This window comes from Pseudonaja textilis, unplaced genomic scaffold (genome assembly GCF_049901715.1).
Source record: "Pseudonaja textilis isolate UNSWEBS1 unplaced genomic scaffold, rPseTex1.2 PTEXSCF23, whole genome shotgun sequence".
NCBI classification, from domain to species: Eukaryota; Metazoa; Chordata; class Lepidosauria; order Squamata; family Elapidae; genus Pseudonaja; species Pseudonaja textilis.
Window position 1 is genome coordinate 537,618 of NW_028262868.1, and position 16,111 is coordinate 553,728.

Below are 16,111 nucleotides of genomic sequence, written 5' to 3' on the forward strand. Positions count from 1 at the left end.
CTTTGACTAGAGATAATTCATTGTATGGATTACTGTACTCAACACTAAAGGAGGATTAGAGAGAGGAAGTAAACGTATGTTAGACTTTAACTAGAGATAATTCATTGTATGGATTACTGTACTCAACAGTAAAGGAGGATTAGAGAGAGGAAGTAAACGTATGCTAGACTTTAAGTAGAGATAATTCATTCTATGGATTACTGTACTAAACAGTAAAGGAGGATTAGAGAGAGGAAGTAAAAGTACGTTAGACTTTGACTAGAGATAATTAATTGTATGGATTACTGTACTCAACAGTAAAGGAGGATTAGAGAGAGGAAGTAAACATATGTTCGACTTTGACTAGAGATAATTCATTGTATGGATTACTGTACTCAACAGTAAAGGAGGATTAGAGAGAGGAAGTAAACGTATGTTAGACTTTGACTAGAGATAATTCATTGTATGGATTACTGTACTCAACAGTAAAGGAGGATTAGAGAGAGGAAGTAAACGTATGCTAGACTTTAAGTAGAGATAATTCATTGTATGGATTACTGTACTAAACAGTAAAGGAGGATTAGAGAGAGGAAGTAAACGTATGTTAGACTTTAACTAGAGATAATTCATTGTACGGATTACTGTACTCAACAGTAAAGGAGGATTAGAGAGAGGAAGTAACCGTATGCTAGACTTTAAGTAGAGATAATTCATTGTATGGATTACTGTACTAAACAGTAAAGGAGGATTAGAGAGAGGAAGTAAACGTATTTTAGACTTTAAGTAGAGATAATTCATTGTATGGATTACTGTACTCAACACTAAAGGAAGATTAGAGAGAGGAAGTAAACGTATTTTAGACTTTAAGTAGAGATAATTCATTGTATGGATTACTGTACTCAACAGTAAAGGAGGATTAGAGAGAGGAAGTAAACGTATGCTAGACTTTAAGTAGAGATAATTCATTGTATGGATTACTGTACTAAACAGTAAAGGAGGATTAGAGAGAGGAAGTAAACGTACGTTAGACTTTAACTAGAGATAATTCATTGTATGGATTACTGTACTCAACAGTAAAGGAGGATTAGAGAGAGGAAGTAAACGTATGTTAGACTTTAAGTAGAGATAATTCATTGTATGGATTACTGTACTCAACAGTAAAGAAGGATTAGAGAGAGGAAGTAAAAGTACGTTAGACTTTCACTAGAGATAATTCATTGTATGGATTACTGTACTCAACAGTAAAGGAGGATTAGAGAGAGGAAGTAAACGTATGCTAGACTTTAACTAGAGATAATTCATTGTATGGATTACTGTACTCAACAGTAAAGGAGGATTAGAGAGAGGAAGTAAACGTATGTTAGACTTTAAGTAGAGATAATTCATTGTATGGATTACTGTACTCAACAGTAAAGGAGGATTAGAGAGAGGAAGTAAACGTATGTTAGACTTTGACTAGAGATAATTCATTGTATGGATTACTGTACTAAACAGTAAAGGAGGATTAGAGAGAGGAAGTAAACGTATGCTAGACTTTAAGTAGAGATAATGAATTGTATGGATTACTGTACTCAACAGTAAAGGAGGATTAGAGAGAGGAAGTAAACGTATGTTAGACTTTAACTAGAGATAATTCATTGTGTGGATTACTGTACTCAACAGTAAAGGAGGATTAGAGAGAGGAAGTAAACGTATGCTAGACTTTAAGTAGAGATAATGAATTGTATGGATTACTGTACTAAACAGTAAAGGAGGATTAGAGAGAGGAAGTAAACGTATGTTAGACTTTAAGTAGAGATAATGAATTGTATGGATTACTGTACTCAACAGTAAAGGAGGATTAGAGAGAGGAAGTAACCATATGCTAGACTTTAAGTAGAGATAATTCATTGTATGGATTACTGTACTAAACAGTAGAGGATTAGAGAGAGGAAGTAAACGTACGTTAGACTTTAACTAGAGATAATTCATTGTATGGATTACTGTACTCAACAGTAAAGGAGGATTAGAGAGAGGAAGTAAACGTATGCTAGACTTTAAGTAGAGATAATTCATTGTATGGATTACTGTACTAAACAGTAAAGGAGGATTAGAGAGAGGAAGTAAACGTACGTTAGGCTTTAACTAGAGATAATTCATTGTATGGATTACTGTACTCAACAGTAAAGGAGGATTAGAGAGAGGAAGTAAACGTATGTTAGACTTTAAGTAGAGATAATTCATTGTATGGATTACTGTACTCAACAGTAAAGAAGGATTAGAGAGAGGAAGTAAAAGTACGTTAGACTTTAACTAGAGATAATTCATTGTATGGATTACTGTACTCAACAGTAAAGGAGGATTAGAGAGAGGAAGTAAACGTATGCTAGACTTTAACTAGAGATAATTCATTGTATGGATTACTGTACTCAACAGTAAAGGAGGATTAGAGAGAGGAAGTAAACGTATGTTAGACTTTAAGTAGAGATAATTCATTGTATGGATTACTGTACTCAACAGTAAAGGAGGATTAGAGAGAGGAAGTAAACGTATGTTAGACTTTGACTAGAGATAATTCATTGTATGGATTACTGTACTAAACAGTAAAGGAGGATTAGACAGAGGAAGTAAACGTATGCTAGACTTTAAGTAGAGATAATGAATTGTATGGATTACTGTACTCAACAGTAAAGGTGGATTAGAGAGAGGAAGTAAACGTATGTTAGACTTTAACTAGAGATAATTCATTGTATGGATTACTGTACTCAACAGTAAAGGAGGATTAGAGAGAGGAAGTAAACGTATGCTAGACTTTAAGTAGAGATAATGAATTGTATGGATTACTGTACTAAACAGTAAAGGAGGATTAGAGAGAGGAAGTAAACGTATGTTAGACTTTAAGTAGAGATAATGAATTGTATGGATTACTGTACTCAACAGTAAAGGAGGATTAGAGAGAGGAAGTAACCATTTGCTAGACTTTAAGTAGAGATAATTCATTGTATGGATTACTGTACTAAACAGTAGAGGATTAGAGAGAGGAAGTAAACGTACGTTAGACTTTAACTAGAGATAATTCATTGTATGGATTACTGTACTCAACAGTAAAGGAGGATTAGAGAGAGGAAGTAAACGTATGCTAGACTTTAACTAGAGATAATTCATTGTATGGATTACTGTACTAAACAGTAAAGGAGGATTAGAGAGAGGAAGTAAACGTATGTTAGACTTTAACTAGAGATAATTCATTGTACGGATTACTGTACTCAACAGTAAAGGAGGATTAGAGAGAGGAAGTAAACGTACGTTAGACTTTAACTAGAGATAATTCATTGTATGGATTACTGTACTCAACAGTAAAGGAGGATTAGAGAGAGGAAGTAAATGTATGTTAGACTTTGACTAGAGATAATTCATTGTATGGATTACTGTACTCAACAGTAAAGGAGGATTAGAGAGAGGAAGTAAACGTATGCTAGACTTTAACTAGAGATAATTCATTGTACGGATTACTGTACTCAACACTAAAGGAGGATTAGAGAGAGGAAGTAAACGTATGCTAAACTTTGACTAGAGATAATTCATTGTATGGATTACTGTACTCAACACTAAAGGAGGATTAGAGAGAGGAAGTAAACGTATGTTAGACTTTGACTAGAGATAATTCATTGTATTGATTACTGTACTCAACAGTAAAGGAGGATTAGAGAGAGGAAGTAAACGTATGTTAGACTTTAACTAGAGATAATTCATTGTATGGATTACTGTACTCAACAGTAAAGGAGGATTAGAGAGAGGAAGTAAACGTATGCTAGACTTTAAGTAGAGATAATTCATTCTATGGATTACTGTACTAAACAGTAAAGGAGGATTAGAGAGAGGAAGTAAAAGTACGTTAGACTTTGACTAGAGATAATTCATTGTATGGATTACTGTACTCAACAGTAAAGGAGGATTAGAGAGAGGAAGTAAACGTATGTTCGACTTTGACTAGAGATAATTCATTGTATGGATTACTGTACTCAACAGTAAAGGAGGATTAGAGAGAGGAAGTAAACGTATGTTAGACTTTGACTAGAGATAATTCATTGTATTGATTACTGTACTCAACAGTAAAGGAGGATTAGAGAGAGGAAGTAAACGTATGTTAGACTTTGACTAGAGATAATTCATTGTATGGATTACTGTACTCAACAGTAAAGGAGGATTAGAGAGAGGAAGTAAACGTATGTTCGACTTTGACTAGAGATAATGAATTGTATGGATTACTGTACTCAACAGTAAAGGAGGATTAGAGAGAGGAAGTAAACGTATGCTAGACTTTAAGTAGAGATAATGAATTGTATGGATTACTGTACTCAACAGTAAAGGAGGATTAGAGAGAGGAAGTAAACGTATGCTAGACTTTAACTAGAGATAATTCATTGTATGGATTACTGTACTCAACAGTAAAGGAGGATTAGAGAGAGGAAGTAAACGTATGTTAGACTTTGACTAGAGATAATTCATTGTATGGATTACTGTACTCAACAGTAAAGGAGGATTAGAGAGAGGAAGTAAACGTATGTTCGACTTTGACTAGAGATAATTCATTGTATGGATTACTGTACTCAACAGTAAAGGAGGATTAGAGAGAGGAAGTAAACGTATTTTAGACTTTAAGTAGAGATAATTCATTGTATGGATTACTGTACTCAACAGTAAAGGAGGATTAGAGAGAGGAAGTAAACGTATGCTAGACTTTAACTAGAGATAATTCATTGTATGGATTACTGTACTCAACAGTAAAGGAGGATTAGAGAGAGGAAGTAAACGTATGTTAGACTTTGACTAGAGATAATTCATTGTATGGATTACTGTACTAAACAGTAAAGGAGGATTAGACAGAGGAAGTAAACGTATGTTAGACTTTAACTAGAGATAATTCATTGTATGGATTACTGTACTAAACTGTAAAGGAGGATTAGAGAGAGGAAGTAAACGTATGTTAGACTTTGACTAGAGATAATTCATTGTATGGATTACTGTACTCAACAGTAAAGGAGGATTAGAGAGAGGAAGTAAACGTATGCTAGACTTTAAGTAGAGATAATGAATTGTATGGATTACTGTACTCAACAGTAAAGGAGGATTAGAGAGAGGAAGTAAATGTATGTTAGACTTTAACTAGAGATAATTCATTGTATGGATTACTGTACTCAACAGTAAAGGAGGATTAGAGAGAGGAAGTAAACGTATGCTAGACTTTAAGTAGAGATAATGAATTGTATGGATTACTGTACTAAACAGTAAAGGAGGATTAGAGAGAGGAAGTAAACGTATGTTAGACTTTAAGTAGAGATAATGAATTGTATGGATTACTGTACTCAACAGTAAAGGAGGATTAGAGAGAGGAAGTAACCGTATGCTAGACTTTAAGTAGAGATAATTCATTGTATGGATTACTGTACTAAACAGTAAAGGAGGATTAGAGAGAGGAAGTAAACGTACGTTAGACTTTAACTAGAGATAATTCATTGTATGGATTACTGTACTCAACAGTAAAGGAGGATTAGAGAGAGGAAGTAAACGTATGTTAGACTTTAAGTAGAGACAATTCATTGTATGGATTACTGTACTCAACACTAAAGGAGGATTAGAGAGAGGAAGTAAACGTATGCTAAACTTTGACTAGAGATAATTCATTGTATGGATTACTGTACTCAACAGTAAAGGAGGATTAGAGAGAGGAAGTAAACGTATGCTAGACTTTAACTAGAGATAATTCATTGTACGGATTACTGTACTCAACACTAAAGGAGGATTAGAGAGAGGAAGTAAACGTATGCTAAACTTTGACTAGAGATAATTCATTGTATGGATTACTGTACTCAACACTAAAGGAGGATTAGAGAGAGGAAGTAAACGTATGTTAGACTTTGACTAGAGATAATTCATTGTATTGATTACTGTACTCAACAGTAAAGGAGGATTAGAGAGAGGAAGTAAACGTATGTTAGACTTTAACTAGAGATAATTCATTGTATGGATTACTGTACTCAACAGTAAAGGAGGATTAGAGAGAGGAAGTAAACGTATGCTAGACTTTAACTAGAGATAATTCATTGTATGGATTACTGTACTAAACAGTAAAGGAGGATTAGAGAGAGGAAGTAAAAGTACGTTAGACTTTGACTAGAGATAATTCATTGTATGGATTACTGTACTCAACAGTAAAGGAGGATTAGAGAGAGGAAGTAAACGTATGTTAGACTTTGACTAGAGATAATACATTGTATGGATTACTGTACTCAACAGTAAAGGAGGATTAGAGAGAGGAAGTAAACGTATGTTAGACTTTGACTAGAGATAATTCAATTGTATTGATTACTGTACTCAACAGTAAAGGAGGATTAGAGAGAGGAAGTAAACGTATGTTAGACTTTGACTAGAGATAATTCATTGTATGGATTACTGTACTCAACAGTAAAGGAGGATTAGAGAGAGGAAGTAAACGTATGTTCGACTTTGACTAGAGATAATGAATTGTATGGATTACTGTACTCAACAGTAAAGGAGGATTAGAGAGAGGAAGTAAACGTATTTTAGACTTTAAGTAGAGATAATTCATTGTATGGATTACTGTACTCAACAGTAAAGGAGGATTAGAGAGAGGAAGTAAACGTATGCTAGACTTTAACTAGAGATAATTCATTGTATGGATTACTGTACTCAACAGTAAAGGAGGATTAGAGAGAGGAAGTAACGTATGTTAGACTTTGACTAGAGATAATTCATTGTATGGATTACTGTACTCAACAGTAAAGGAGGATTAGAGAGAGGAAGTAAACGTATGTTAGACTTTGACTAGAGATAATTCATTGTATGGATTACTGTACTCAACAGTAAAGGAGGATTAGAGAGAGGAAGTAAACTGTATTTTAGACTTTGAGTAGAGATAATTCATTGTATGGATTACTGTACTCAACAGTAAAGGAGGATTAGAGAGAGAAGTAAACGTATGCTAGACTTTAACTAGAGATAATTCATTGTATGGATTACTGTACTCAACAGTAAAGGAGGATTAGAGAGAGGAAGTAAACGTATGTTAGACTTTAACTAGAGATAATTCATTGTATGGATTACTGTACTAAACAGTAAAGGAGGATTAGAGAGAGGAAGTAAACGTATGTTAGACTTTGACTAGAGATAATTCATTGTATGGATTACTGTACTAAACTGTAAAGGAGGATTAGAGAGAGGAAGTAAACGTATGTTAGACTTTGACTAGAGATAATTCATTGTATGGATTACTGTACTAAACAGTAAAGGAGGATTAGAGAGAGGAAGGATGTTAGACTTTGACTAGAGATAATTCATTGTATGGATTACTGTACTAAAAAGGAGGATTAGAGAGAGAAGATGTTAGACTTTGACTGAGTAATTCAGTATGGATTACTGTACTAGACTATGTTACTTTTAATAGAGATCATTGTATGGATTACTGTACTCAACAGTAAAGGAGGATTAGAGAGAGGAAGTAAACGTATGTTAGACTTTGACTAGAGATAATGAATTGTATGGATTACTGTACTCAACACTAAAGGAGGATTCGAGAGAGGAAGTAAACGTACGTTAGACTTTGACTAGAGATAATGAATTGTATGGATTACTGTACTAAACACTAAAGGAGGATTCGAGAGAGGAAGTAAACGTACGTTAGTCTTTGACTAGAGATAATGAATTGTATGGATTACTGTACTCAACACTAAAGGAGGATTAGAGAGAGGAAGTAAACGTACGTTAGACTTTGACTAGAGATAATGAATTGTATGGATTACTGTACTAAACACTAAAGGAGGATTAGAGAGAGGAAGTAAACGTATGTTAGACTTTGACTAGAGATAATTCATTGTATGGATTACTGTACTAAACTGTAAAGGAGGATTAGAGAGAGGAAGTAAACGTATGTTAGACTTTGACTAGAGATAATGAATTGTATGGATTACTGTACTCAACACTAAAGGAGGATTCGAGAGAGGAAGTAAACGTACGTTAGACTTTGACTAGAGATAATGAATTGTATGGATTACTGTACTAAACACTAAAGGAGTGTCGTATATCTCAGTACAGAACAAGGAGGATTCGAGAGAGGAAGTAAACGTACGTTAGACTTTGACTAGAGATAATGAATTGTATGGATTACTGTACTCAACACTAAAGGAGGATTAGAGAGAGGAAGTAAACGTACGTTAGACTTTGACTAGAGATAATGAATTCTATGGATTACTGTACTAAACACTAAAGGAGGATTAGAGAGAGGAAGTAAACGTACGTTAGACTTTGACTAGAGATAATTCATTGTATGGATTACTGTACTAAACAGTAAAGGAGGATTAGAGAGAGGAAGTAAACGTACGTTAGACTTTGACTAGAGATAATTCATTGTATGGATTACTGTACTCAACACTAAAGGAGGATTCGAGAGAGGAAGTAAACGTACGTTAGACTTTGACTAGAGATAATGAATTGTATGGATTACTGTACTCAACACTAAAGGAGGATTCGAGAGAGGAAGTAAACGTATGCTAGACTTTAAGTAGAGATAATTCATTCTATGGATTACTGTACTAAACAGTAAAGGAGGATTAGAGAGAGGAAGTAAACGTATGTTAGACTTTAACTAGAGATAATTCATTGTATGGATTACTGTACTCAACACTAAGGGAGGATTAGAGAGAGGAAGTAAACATATGTTAGACTTTAACTAGAGATAATTCATTGTATGGATTACTGTGCTAAACAGTAAAGGAGGATTAGAGAGAGGAAGTAAACGTACGTTAGACTTTGACTAGAGATAATTCATTTTATGGATTCCTGTACTCAACACTAAAGGAGGATTAGAGTCTCTTCTTGAAAGCCTCCAGGGATGAAGCTCCCACAGCTTCCGAAGGCAACTTCGGTTCTATTGAATACGGAATACCAGAGTTGGAAGGGATCCTGGAGGTCATCTAGTCCAACCCTCCCTCCTCCCAACCCTACACTGTTTCTGACCGAGGGCGGTCCGATTTCTTCTTGAAAGCCTCCAGGGATGAAGCTCCCACAACTTCCGAAGGCAACGTCTGTCCCTATTTACTTTGGTATTTAATTTTGTTCTATTGACTTTTGTATTTAATGTTGTTCTGTAGACTTTTCTGTTTAATTTGGTTCTATTTGCTTTTGTATTTTGTGGGAGAAAATTCCTCCTTCTTTCCAGGTTGAATCTCTCCTTGGGTCAGTTTCCATCCATTATTATTCCTTGCCCGGCCTTCAAAGGTCCTTTGGAGAATAGCTTGACCCCCCCCCACAGCCATCCTCTCTGGGGCAGCCCCTCCCTCAAGTATCGGAAGGCTGCTCTCCTGCCTCCCTGGTCCTTTTGTTCCTTAAAATCAGATTATGAGTTGGAAGGGACCTTGTAGGTCATCTAGACCAACCCCGCCCTCAAATATTGGAAGGCTGCTCTGCTGTCTCCCCTGGTCCTTTTGTTCCTTAAAATCATATTATGAGTTGGAAGGGACCTTGTAGGTCATCTAGTCCAACCCCCCAGCCCTCAAATATTGAAAGGCTGCTCTCCTGCCTCCCCTGGTCCTTTTGTTCCTTAAAATCAGATTATGAGTTGGAAGGGACCTTGTAGGTCATCTAGTCCAACCCCCTTTGCCCTCAAATACTGGAAGTCGGCTCTCCTGCCTCCCCTGGTCCTTTTGTTCCTTAAAATCAGATTATGAGTTGGAAGGGACCTTGGAGGTCATCTAGTCCAACCCCCCGCCCTCAAATATCGGAAGATCTCTATCCTGTCTCCCCTGGTCCTTCTTCTCTTCCCTAGACCAGCCAGGCCCAGTTCCTGCAACCCTTCGTTGTATGTTTTAGCCTCCAGTCCCCTAAATCATCGTGGCGACTCCTCTCTGCCACCTTCTTCTCTCCCCTCATCCTCCTGGTTGCTCTTTTCAGAGTCTCCACCTTTTTTTTATAGCAGATGGTTCCAGTCTCAAGGTTCAAGAGCACCTCAATAGGCCTGAATGCTGGTCCCAACCCAGCAAAAGGTCACTCAGTGGGGAGAAGTGCAAGCTTCCACAATCCAGGGCAGGGAAAGGGAGGGGAGAGGAGGGGGCGGATCCGGACACCTGATGCCCGTCGGGTGTCTCAACCGAGACCCAGGGTGGGTGGAAACGGGGCGTCAGGGACAGCAGGCCTGCTCTAGGCTTCCTCGGTTAGACTGGACCTGCCACAACGGGCCCAGTTCCGGCCTCCTTGAGGACTGGGAGGCAATGGGAGAAACTGGGAGGAAGGCTAGGTGCTGAATACTTCAGCTTCAACCATAACAACACATGAGCACACAACAGATACACACTCAAGGTTAACTGCACCAAACTTGATTGCAGGAAATACAACTTCAGCAATAACAGAGCGGTCAATGTCTGGAATCCTCTACCTGACTCTGTGGATTCTTCCCCAACCCCCCAAAACTTTTAACCTTAGACTGTCTCCTATTGGCCTCACCCCCTTTCCTAAGAGGTCTGTAGAGGGCATGCATAAGTGCACCAACGTGCCTACCATCCCTGTCCTATGGTTTCTTTTATATTTTATTTTTCTTATATGTATCCTATATATATTTCTTCAATGTATTTCATGTATTCATAACCAAGTTTATACTTATACCGTCCCTGTCCTATTGTTTCTTTTATTTATTTTTCTTATATGTATCCTCTATGTATCTTATATATATTTCTTCAATGTATTTCATGTATTCATAACTATGTTTATCCTTATACCTATTATCTTGTAAGCAATTGACAAAAATAAATAAATAAATAAAATAAATAAGTATGTTTATCCTTATACCATCCCTGTCCTATTGTTTCTTTTATTTTTCTTATATGGATCCTCTATGTATCTTATATGTTTCTTCAATGTATTTCATGTATTCATAACCATGTTTATCCTTATAGCGTCCGTGTCCTATTGTTTCTTTTTTATTTTTCTTATATGGATCCTCTATGTATCTTATATATGTTTCTTCAATGTATTTCATATATTCATAACTATGTTTATACTTATACCGCCCCTGTCCTATTGTTTCTTTTATTTATTTTTCTTATATGTATCCTCTATGTATCTTATATATATTTCTTCAATGTATTTCATATATTCATAACTATGTTTATACTTATACCGTCCTTGTCCCATTGTTTCTTTTTTATTTTTCTTATATGTATCTATCTCATGTATTCAAAACTATATTTATTCTTATACTTGTATCTTGTAAGCGATTGAGAAAATACAATACTATACAATACAATACAATACAATACAATAAAAAATAATAAAATAAAAAAATACAATACAATAAAAATAAAAATAAATAAAATAAAATAAAAAATAGAATAAAATAGAATAAAATAAAATAAATAAATAAAATAAAATAATAAAATAAAAAATAGAATAAAATAGAATAAAATAAAATAAAATAATAAAATAAAATAAAATAATAAAATAAAATAATAAAATAAAATAAAATAATAAAATAAAATAGAATAAAATAAAATAAACATAAAATAAAATAATAACATAACATAACATAACATAACATAACATAACATAACATAACATAACATAACATAACATAACATAAAATAAAAAAATAGAAAATAAAATAAAATAGAAAATAGCTAACTTCGGGCTAAAGCTTGCCGGAAGTCTTAGGAGCCGGCCCAAACGTCGCCGCTCTAGGACGTTCTGCAGAGATCTCGGTCGGTTAGAGAGAGAGAGAGAGAGAGAGAGAGAGATAGGAACATCCAGAGGCCAGAGCGGCCCAGCCCAACCCAAACGCCCCCACAGCGCCTCCAAGAGCGAGAGAGCCCGCCGGTTGGCTTGCGCGGCCCTCCCCTTCCGAGGCGACGGGCCGTAAAGCGTCGCGCGTGGCGGCCTTTTTTCTCCTCTTTTGCGTCAGTGTCGCGCTCGGGGCAAAGATGGCGGCGGTGATGGCAATGACTGGACCGGCGGCGGGGCTGGCGGGCGTTTGCCCGGACTGGACCCACCAGGCGGAGAGCACCGGGGTGAGGGCGGGCGGGGCGGGCGGCGGAGGGCCGGCGGTCCTGCCCGGGTCTCCCGGGGGAGCCGGGGGTTTCCCTCCGGGCTGACTTCTCCTTCTTCCTCCCCCGCGCAGACCACCATCATGGCCGTGGAGTTCGAGGGCGGCGTGGTCATCGGGCGGACTCCCGCACCACCACCGGGTAAGGGCGGGCGGCGGGCGGGAGGGGGCCGGGAAGCAAGCCGGGGGTTCAGGCGGGCAGGGGGGGGGAAGGGAGCTGGGGGTCCCGGGGGGGGGGAGAAGGGAGCCGGGGGAGGAAAGGAGCCGTGGGGGAGGGTCCCGGGCGGGCGGGAGGGGGAGGAAGGAGCGGGGGTCCCGGGCGGGCGGGGGATGGGAGCCCGGCGGGTCCCGGGCGGGGGGAGGGAGGGAGGGGTCCCGGCGGGAGCGGGGGGAATGGAGCGGGGGGAGGGTCCCAAGCGGGGGGGAGGGGGAGAAGGGAGGGGGGGGTTCCTGGGTGGGCGAGGGGGGGAAGGGAGCGGGGGCTTCCTGGCGGGGCAGGAGGCCTGGCGGGTCCGGGGAAGGGAGCTGAGGGGGTCCCGGGCGGGAGCGGGGGGAATGGAGCCGGGGGAGGGTCCCGGGCGGGGGAGAAGGGAGGCGGGGGTCCTGGGTGGGCGAGGGGAGGAAGGAGCTGAGGGGTCCAGGGGGGGAAGCGAGCGGGGGGGTAGGAGCCAGGGGGGGAATGGAGTCCTGGGGGGAGGGTCCCGGGAGGGGGGAGGGGGGGAGGAAGGGGGGGTTCCGGGGGCAGGGGGAAGGAAGCTGGAGAGGGGGTCCCAGGCGGGCGGGGGGAAGGGAGCCGGGGGGGATCCGGGCAGGGGGGGGAAGGGAGCGGGGGGAGTGAAGGGAGCCAGGGGGGAGGAAGGTGGCGTCCTGGGTGGGGGGCAGGGAGGGAAGGGAGCTGGGGGAGCGGGGGGAGGAAGGGGGTCCCAGGGGGCGGGGGGAAGGGAGCGGGGTCTCGGGGGAGGAAGGGAGCGGGGGAGAGTCCCAAGCATGAGCGGAGGGGAGAAGGTAGCGGGGCCGAATCCCGGGTGGGGGGAGGAAGGAAGCCGGGGAGGGGAGTCCTGAGCAGAGGGGGGAAGGGAGCCGGGGGGTCCCAGGCAGGTGGGGGGGGAAGGAGCTGGGGGTCCTGGGTGGGACAGGGGGAGGGAGCCAGGGGAGGGGGTCCTGGGCGGGAGGGGAAGGAAGCCGGGAGGGGGGTCCCGGGCGAGCGGAGGGGGAAGGGAGCCGGGGGAGGAAGGGGGAGTCCCGGTGGGAAGGGAGCCAGCCGGGGTCTCGGGGGAGGAAGGGGGGAGTTCCGGGGGGGGGGAGGGAGCTGGGGGGTCCTGGCAGCGGAGCGGGGGAGAAGGTAGCGGGGGAGTCCCGGTGGGTGGAGGGGAGGAAGCCGGGAGGGGGGTCCTGAGTGAGCGGAGGGGGGAAGGGAGCCGGGAGGGGGTCCCTGGGCCGGGCAGGCGGGTGAATGACAGCTGTGCCCTCCCCTCCCCGCAGCTCCTACATCGCCAACGCGTCACGGACAAGCTGACCCAGATCCACGACCGCATTTTCTGCTGCCGCTCCGGCTCCGCCGCCGACACCCAGGCCGTCGCCGATGCCGCCGCCTACCAGCTGGGCTTCCACAGGTGGGTGTGCACGAGGGGGTGGGCTCCGCCATGGGGGAGGGAGAGGGCAGCAGACCCCCCCTCCCCGCAAGGACCCGGAGCCGCTGATCCGCCGTTGGAGACACCACGGTCTGCCTGGGTTGGGGGCTTGGAAAAGGGCTTGGAAAGGGGGTGCTTGGAAAAGGGGGTGCTTGAGGCTACCTGTGACCCTCCCTCCCCTCCCCCCCACAGCATCGAGCTGGACCAGCAGCCCCTGGTGCACACGGCGGCCAGCCTTTTCAAAGAGACGTGTTACCGGTACCGGGAGGAGCTGACGGCCGGGATCCTGGTGGCCGGTTGGGACAGGCTGAAAGGAGGACAGGTGAGGGGGCCGCGACGTGCTCCCCAGGTTCAGAGGGGGGGGTGGGGGTAGTGAGCCTTGACTCTGCCTGTTGGATGCCCCTCCCCCTCTGCCTACCTGGGTGGAGGGATATTTGCCTGGACCCAGCAGCTGCCATGGGTTGGCCTGGGGAGGGCAGGGGGCGGTTTTTGTATCCTGCCAACTGGCCCCTGGCAATCAGCCAGACCTCCCTCTCCCCTTCCCTCCCCCTCCCCAACCCTTCCAGGTCTATGCCGTCCCCATGGGGGGGATGATGGTCCGCCAGCCCTTCTCCATCGGCGGCTCCGGCAGCTCCTACATCTACGGCTTCGTGGACGTTTCTTACAAGCCCGGGATGACCAAGGAGGAATGCTTGACCTTCACAGCCAACGGTAAGCAGCCGCCCCACCCCCCTGACCCCAGGGCCGAAGGGGAGGGTCCCTCCCTCCCTCCCTCCTTCCCTCAACCCGGTTCCCGAGGACGGGGGACGCTGACTTCTCTTCCGCCCGGCCTTCTCTCCTCGCAGCGCTCGCCCTGGCCATGGATCGCGACGGCTCCAGCGGCGGCGTGATCCGCCTGGCTGCCATCACCAAGGACGGGGTGGAGCGTAAGGTCATTCTGGGCAACCAACTGCCCCGGTTTTCCTCCATCTGAGATAACGGCGGCGGCTGGGGGGCGGGGCGGAAATGCTTATAACGGCTTCCGTGAAGGCTTGGAGCGGTGTCCTGTTTTTCGCGGGGACGGGAATGTGGGTTTTGTCGTCTTCGTGCTTCGTTTTTTGGGTGGGTATTAAAGGCAGAAAAATCCGACGTGTCGTGGTTCCTGCTTTCTCTTTGGTGGGGTGCTGGAGGGGGAGGGACATGGGGAGGGGAGGGGCACGGTCTTCCTTCTCTGGGACAAAGACGGGGCGGTTTCACCCCAAACGCATCCAGGCCTGTTCAAGGGGTGACAGGTTCCGAAAAAAGGGGGCTTAACGGGGTCTGCCAGGTTCCCGTTGAGGATATTTCACAAAATCAGAAATCTGGGGGGAGAGGAGGAGGGGGGGCCAATTGAGCACTTCTTGCCTCCTCAACCAGCAGTGTCGGGACCCTCTCTGGCCCCTCCCCAGCTGGGCTCTTCCTCCTCCTTGAGCTGTGATTATGTTGAGATAAGAGGGGGCACCAGCCCCTTGGGGTTCACGCAGCTCCACCCCATTCTGGCAGAGACTAGGAGAGGCCCAACCGTTTTGGGGAGGGGCCCGAGTGTTTTCCCGCTTCTCCTTGCAGCCAGGGGTGGGGTGGGGTGGGGGGTGGCTCTGGGCCAGCCAGCATTTTTCCTCCGCAGTTCCAACTAAGAGCTTTTGCCCAAAGTTTCCCCCCATCATTCCCCCAACTTGGTCCAGACAACCTCTTCAGCTTGGTATTTTTTGGTGGGGTGGCTGGCCTGGCCTTGGTTTCAGGAGGGCGTCAGGGCGGGTCGGTCGCAGTCGAGAGAAAGAGAGGGGTCGGGGTGGTGTGCCGTTTATTCCCGGACAGAGGGAGGGGAGCCTCTCGGGCCGACGATCAGCTGGTGGAGTCCCTCTCGGAGTCGAGCTGGTGGCGGAAGGAGAGGCGCGCTTTGCCCGTGAAGTACGCCCGGCCGCTCTGCGGGTCGCCCTCGCTGCTGGTGGACGGGGTGGACCGGGCTCGGCCTGCCGTCGCCAGGTCGGGGCCGTCGGGAGAGGGTGCTGGGAGGGGAAGGAGAGAAAAGGGAAGGCTTGGCTACTTTCCCATCCCCCACCGACCCACCCCGTCGCCTCTGCCTGGCCGGCTCCAGGGAGGGCGGCGCCCGGGTCACCTTACCTTCCGGGGCTCCGCCTGGCCGGTCCGCCGCTCCCGTCCCCGCCTGGCACGGGGAAAGCAGCTGGGGAGCTTGCAGCCCATCCTTGGAGGGTCGTTGGAGTCTCCCTTCCCGTTTGGGGCCAGGAGAGGAGTAGCCTGAGACCTTGCAATTATAGGGCGGGAGGAGGGGATTCTCCTTCCCGTTTGGGGCCAGGAGAGGAGTAGCCTGAGACCTTGCAATTATAGGGCGGGAGGGGAGGGGATTCTCCTTCCCGTTTGGGGCCAGGAGAGGAGTAGC

At 44.4% G+C, this 16,111-nt stretch overlaps 2 protein-coding genes and 1 long non-coding RNA gene across 3 annotated transcripts in view; 1 reads left to right on the forward strand and 2 right to left on the reverse strand.

Moving 5' to 3' along the window:
* Positions 1-9,452: 9,452 nt before the first annotated feature.
* Positions 9,453-16,111, reverse strand: part of LOC148123703 (uncharacterized) — a 58,628-nt gene continuing 51,969 nt past the window's right edge. Inside the window, exon 3 of the long non-coding RNA XR_015740582.1 lies at positions 9,453-9,525. This is a non-coding gene — a long non-coding RNA (uncharacterized LOC148123703). The remainder of the gene's footprint in view (positions 9,526-16,111) is intronic.
* PSMB6 (proteasome 20S subunit beta 6) lies at positions 11,908-14,823 on the forward strand. Its single transcript, XM_087919052.1, is given in 8 exon segments — positions 11,908-12,029; positions 12,140-12,182; positions 12,185-12,206; positions 13,547-13,560; positions 13,563-13,677; positions 13,888-14,017; positions 14,262-14,406; positions 14,541-14,823. Coding segments are annotated over 8 exon segments (684 nt in total). The 5' UTR covers positions 11,908-11,942; the 3' UTR covers positions 14,669-14,823.
* On the reverse strand, positions 15,498-16,105 carry CUNH17orf114 (chromosome unknown C17orf114 homolog). The gene is made up of 2 exons (XM_087919064.1): positions 15,835-16,105; positions 15,498-15,753 (listed from the first exon to the last, which is right to left on the reverse strand). Exons 1-2 carry the CDS (start codon positions 15,913-15,915, stop codon positions 15,556-15,558), a joined length of 279 nt encoding a protein of 92 aa, XP_087775190.1. The 5' UTR covers positions 15,916-16,105; the 3' UTR covers positions 15,498-15,555.

What these genes read in the sequence shown, in the direction of transcription:
- CUNH17orf114 (XM_087919064.1), bottom strand. Translation starts at nt 15,915, where the DNA reads ATGGGCTGCAAGCTCCCCAGCTGCTTTCCCCGTGCCAGGCGGGGACGG. An exon ending in GCCAGGCGGAGCCCCGGAAG is followed by an intron (nt 15,754 to 15,834) that starts GTAAGGTGACCC and finishes ATGGGAAAGTAG; the next exon opens with CCAAGCCTTCCCTTTTCTCT.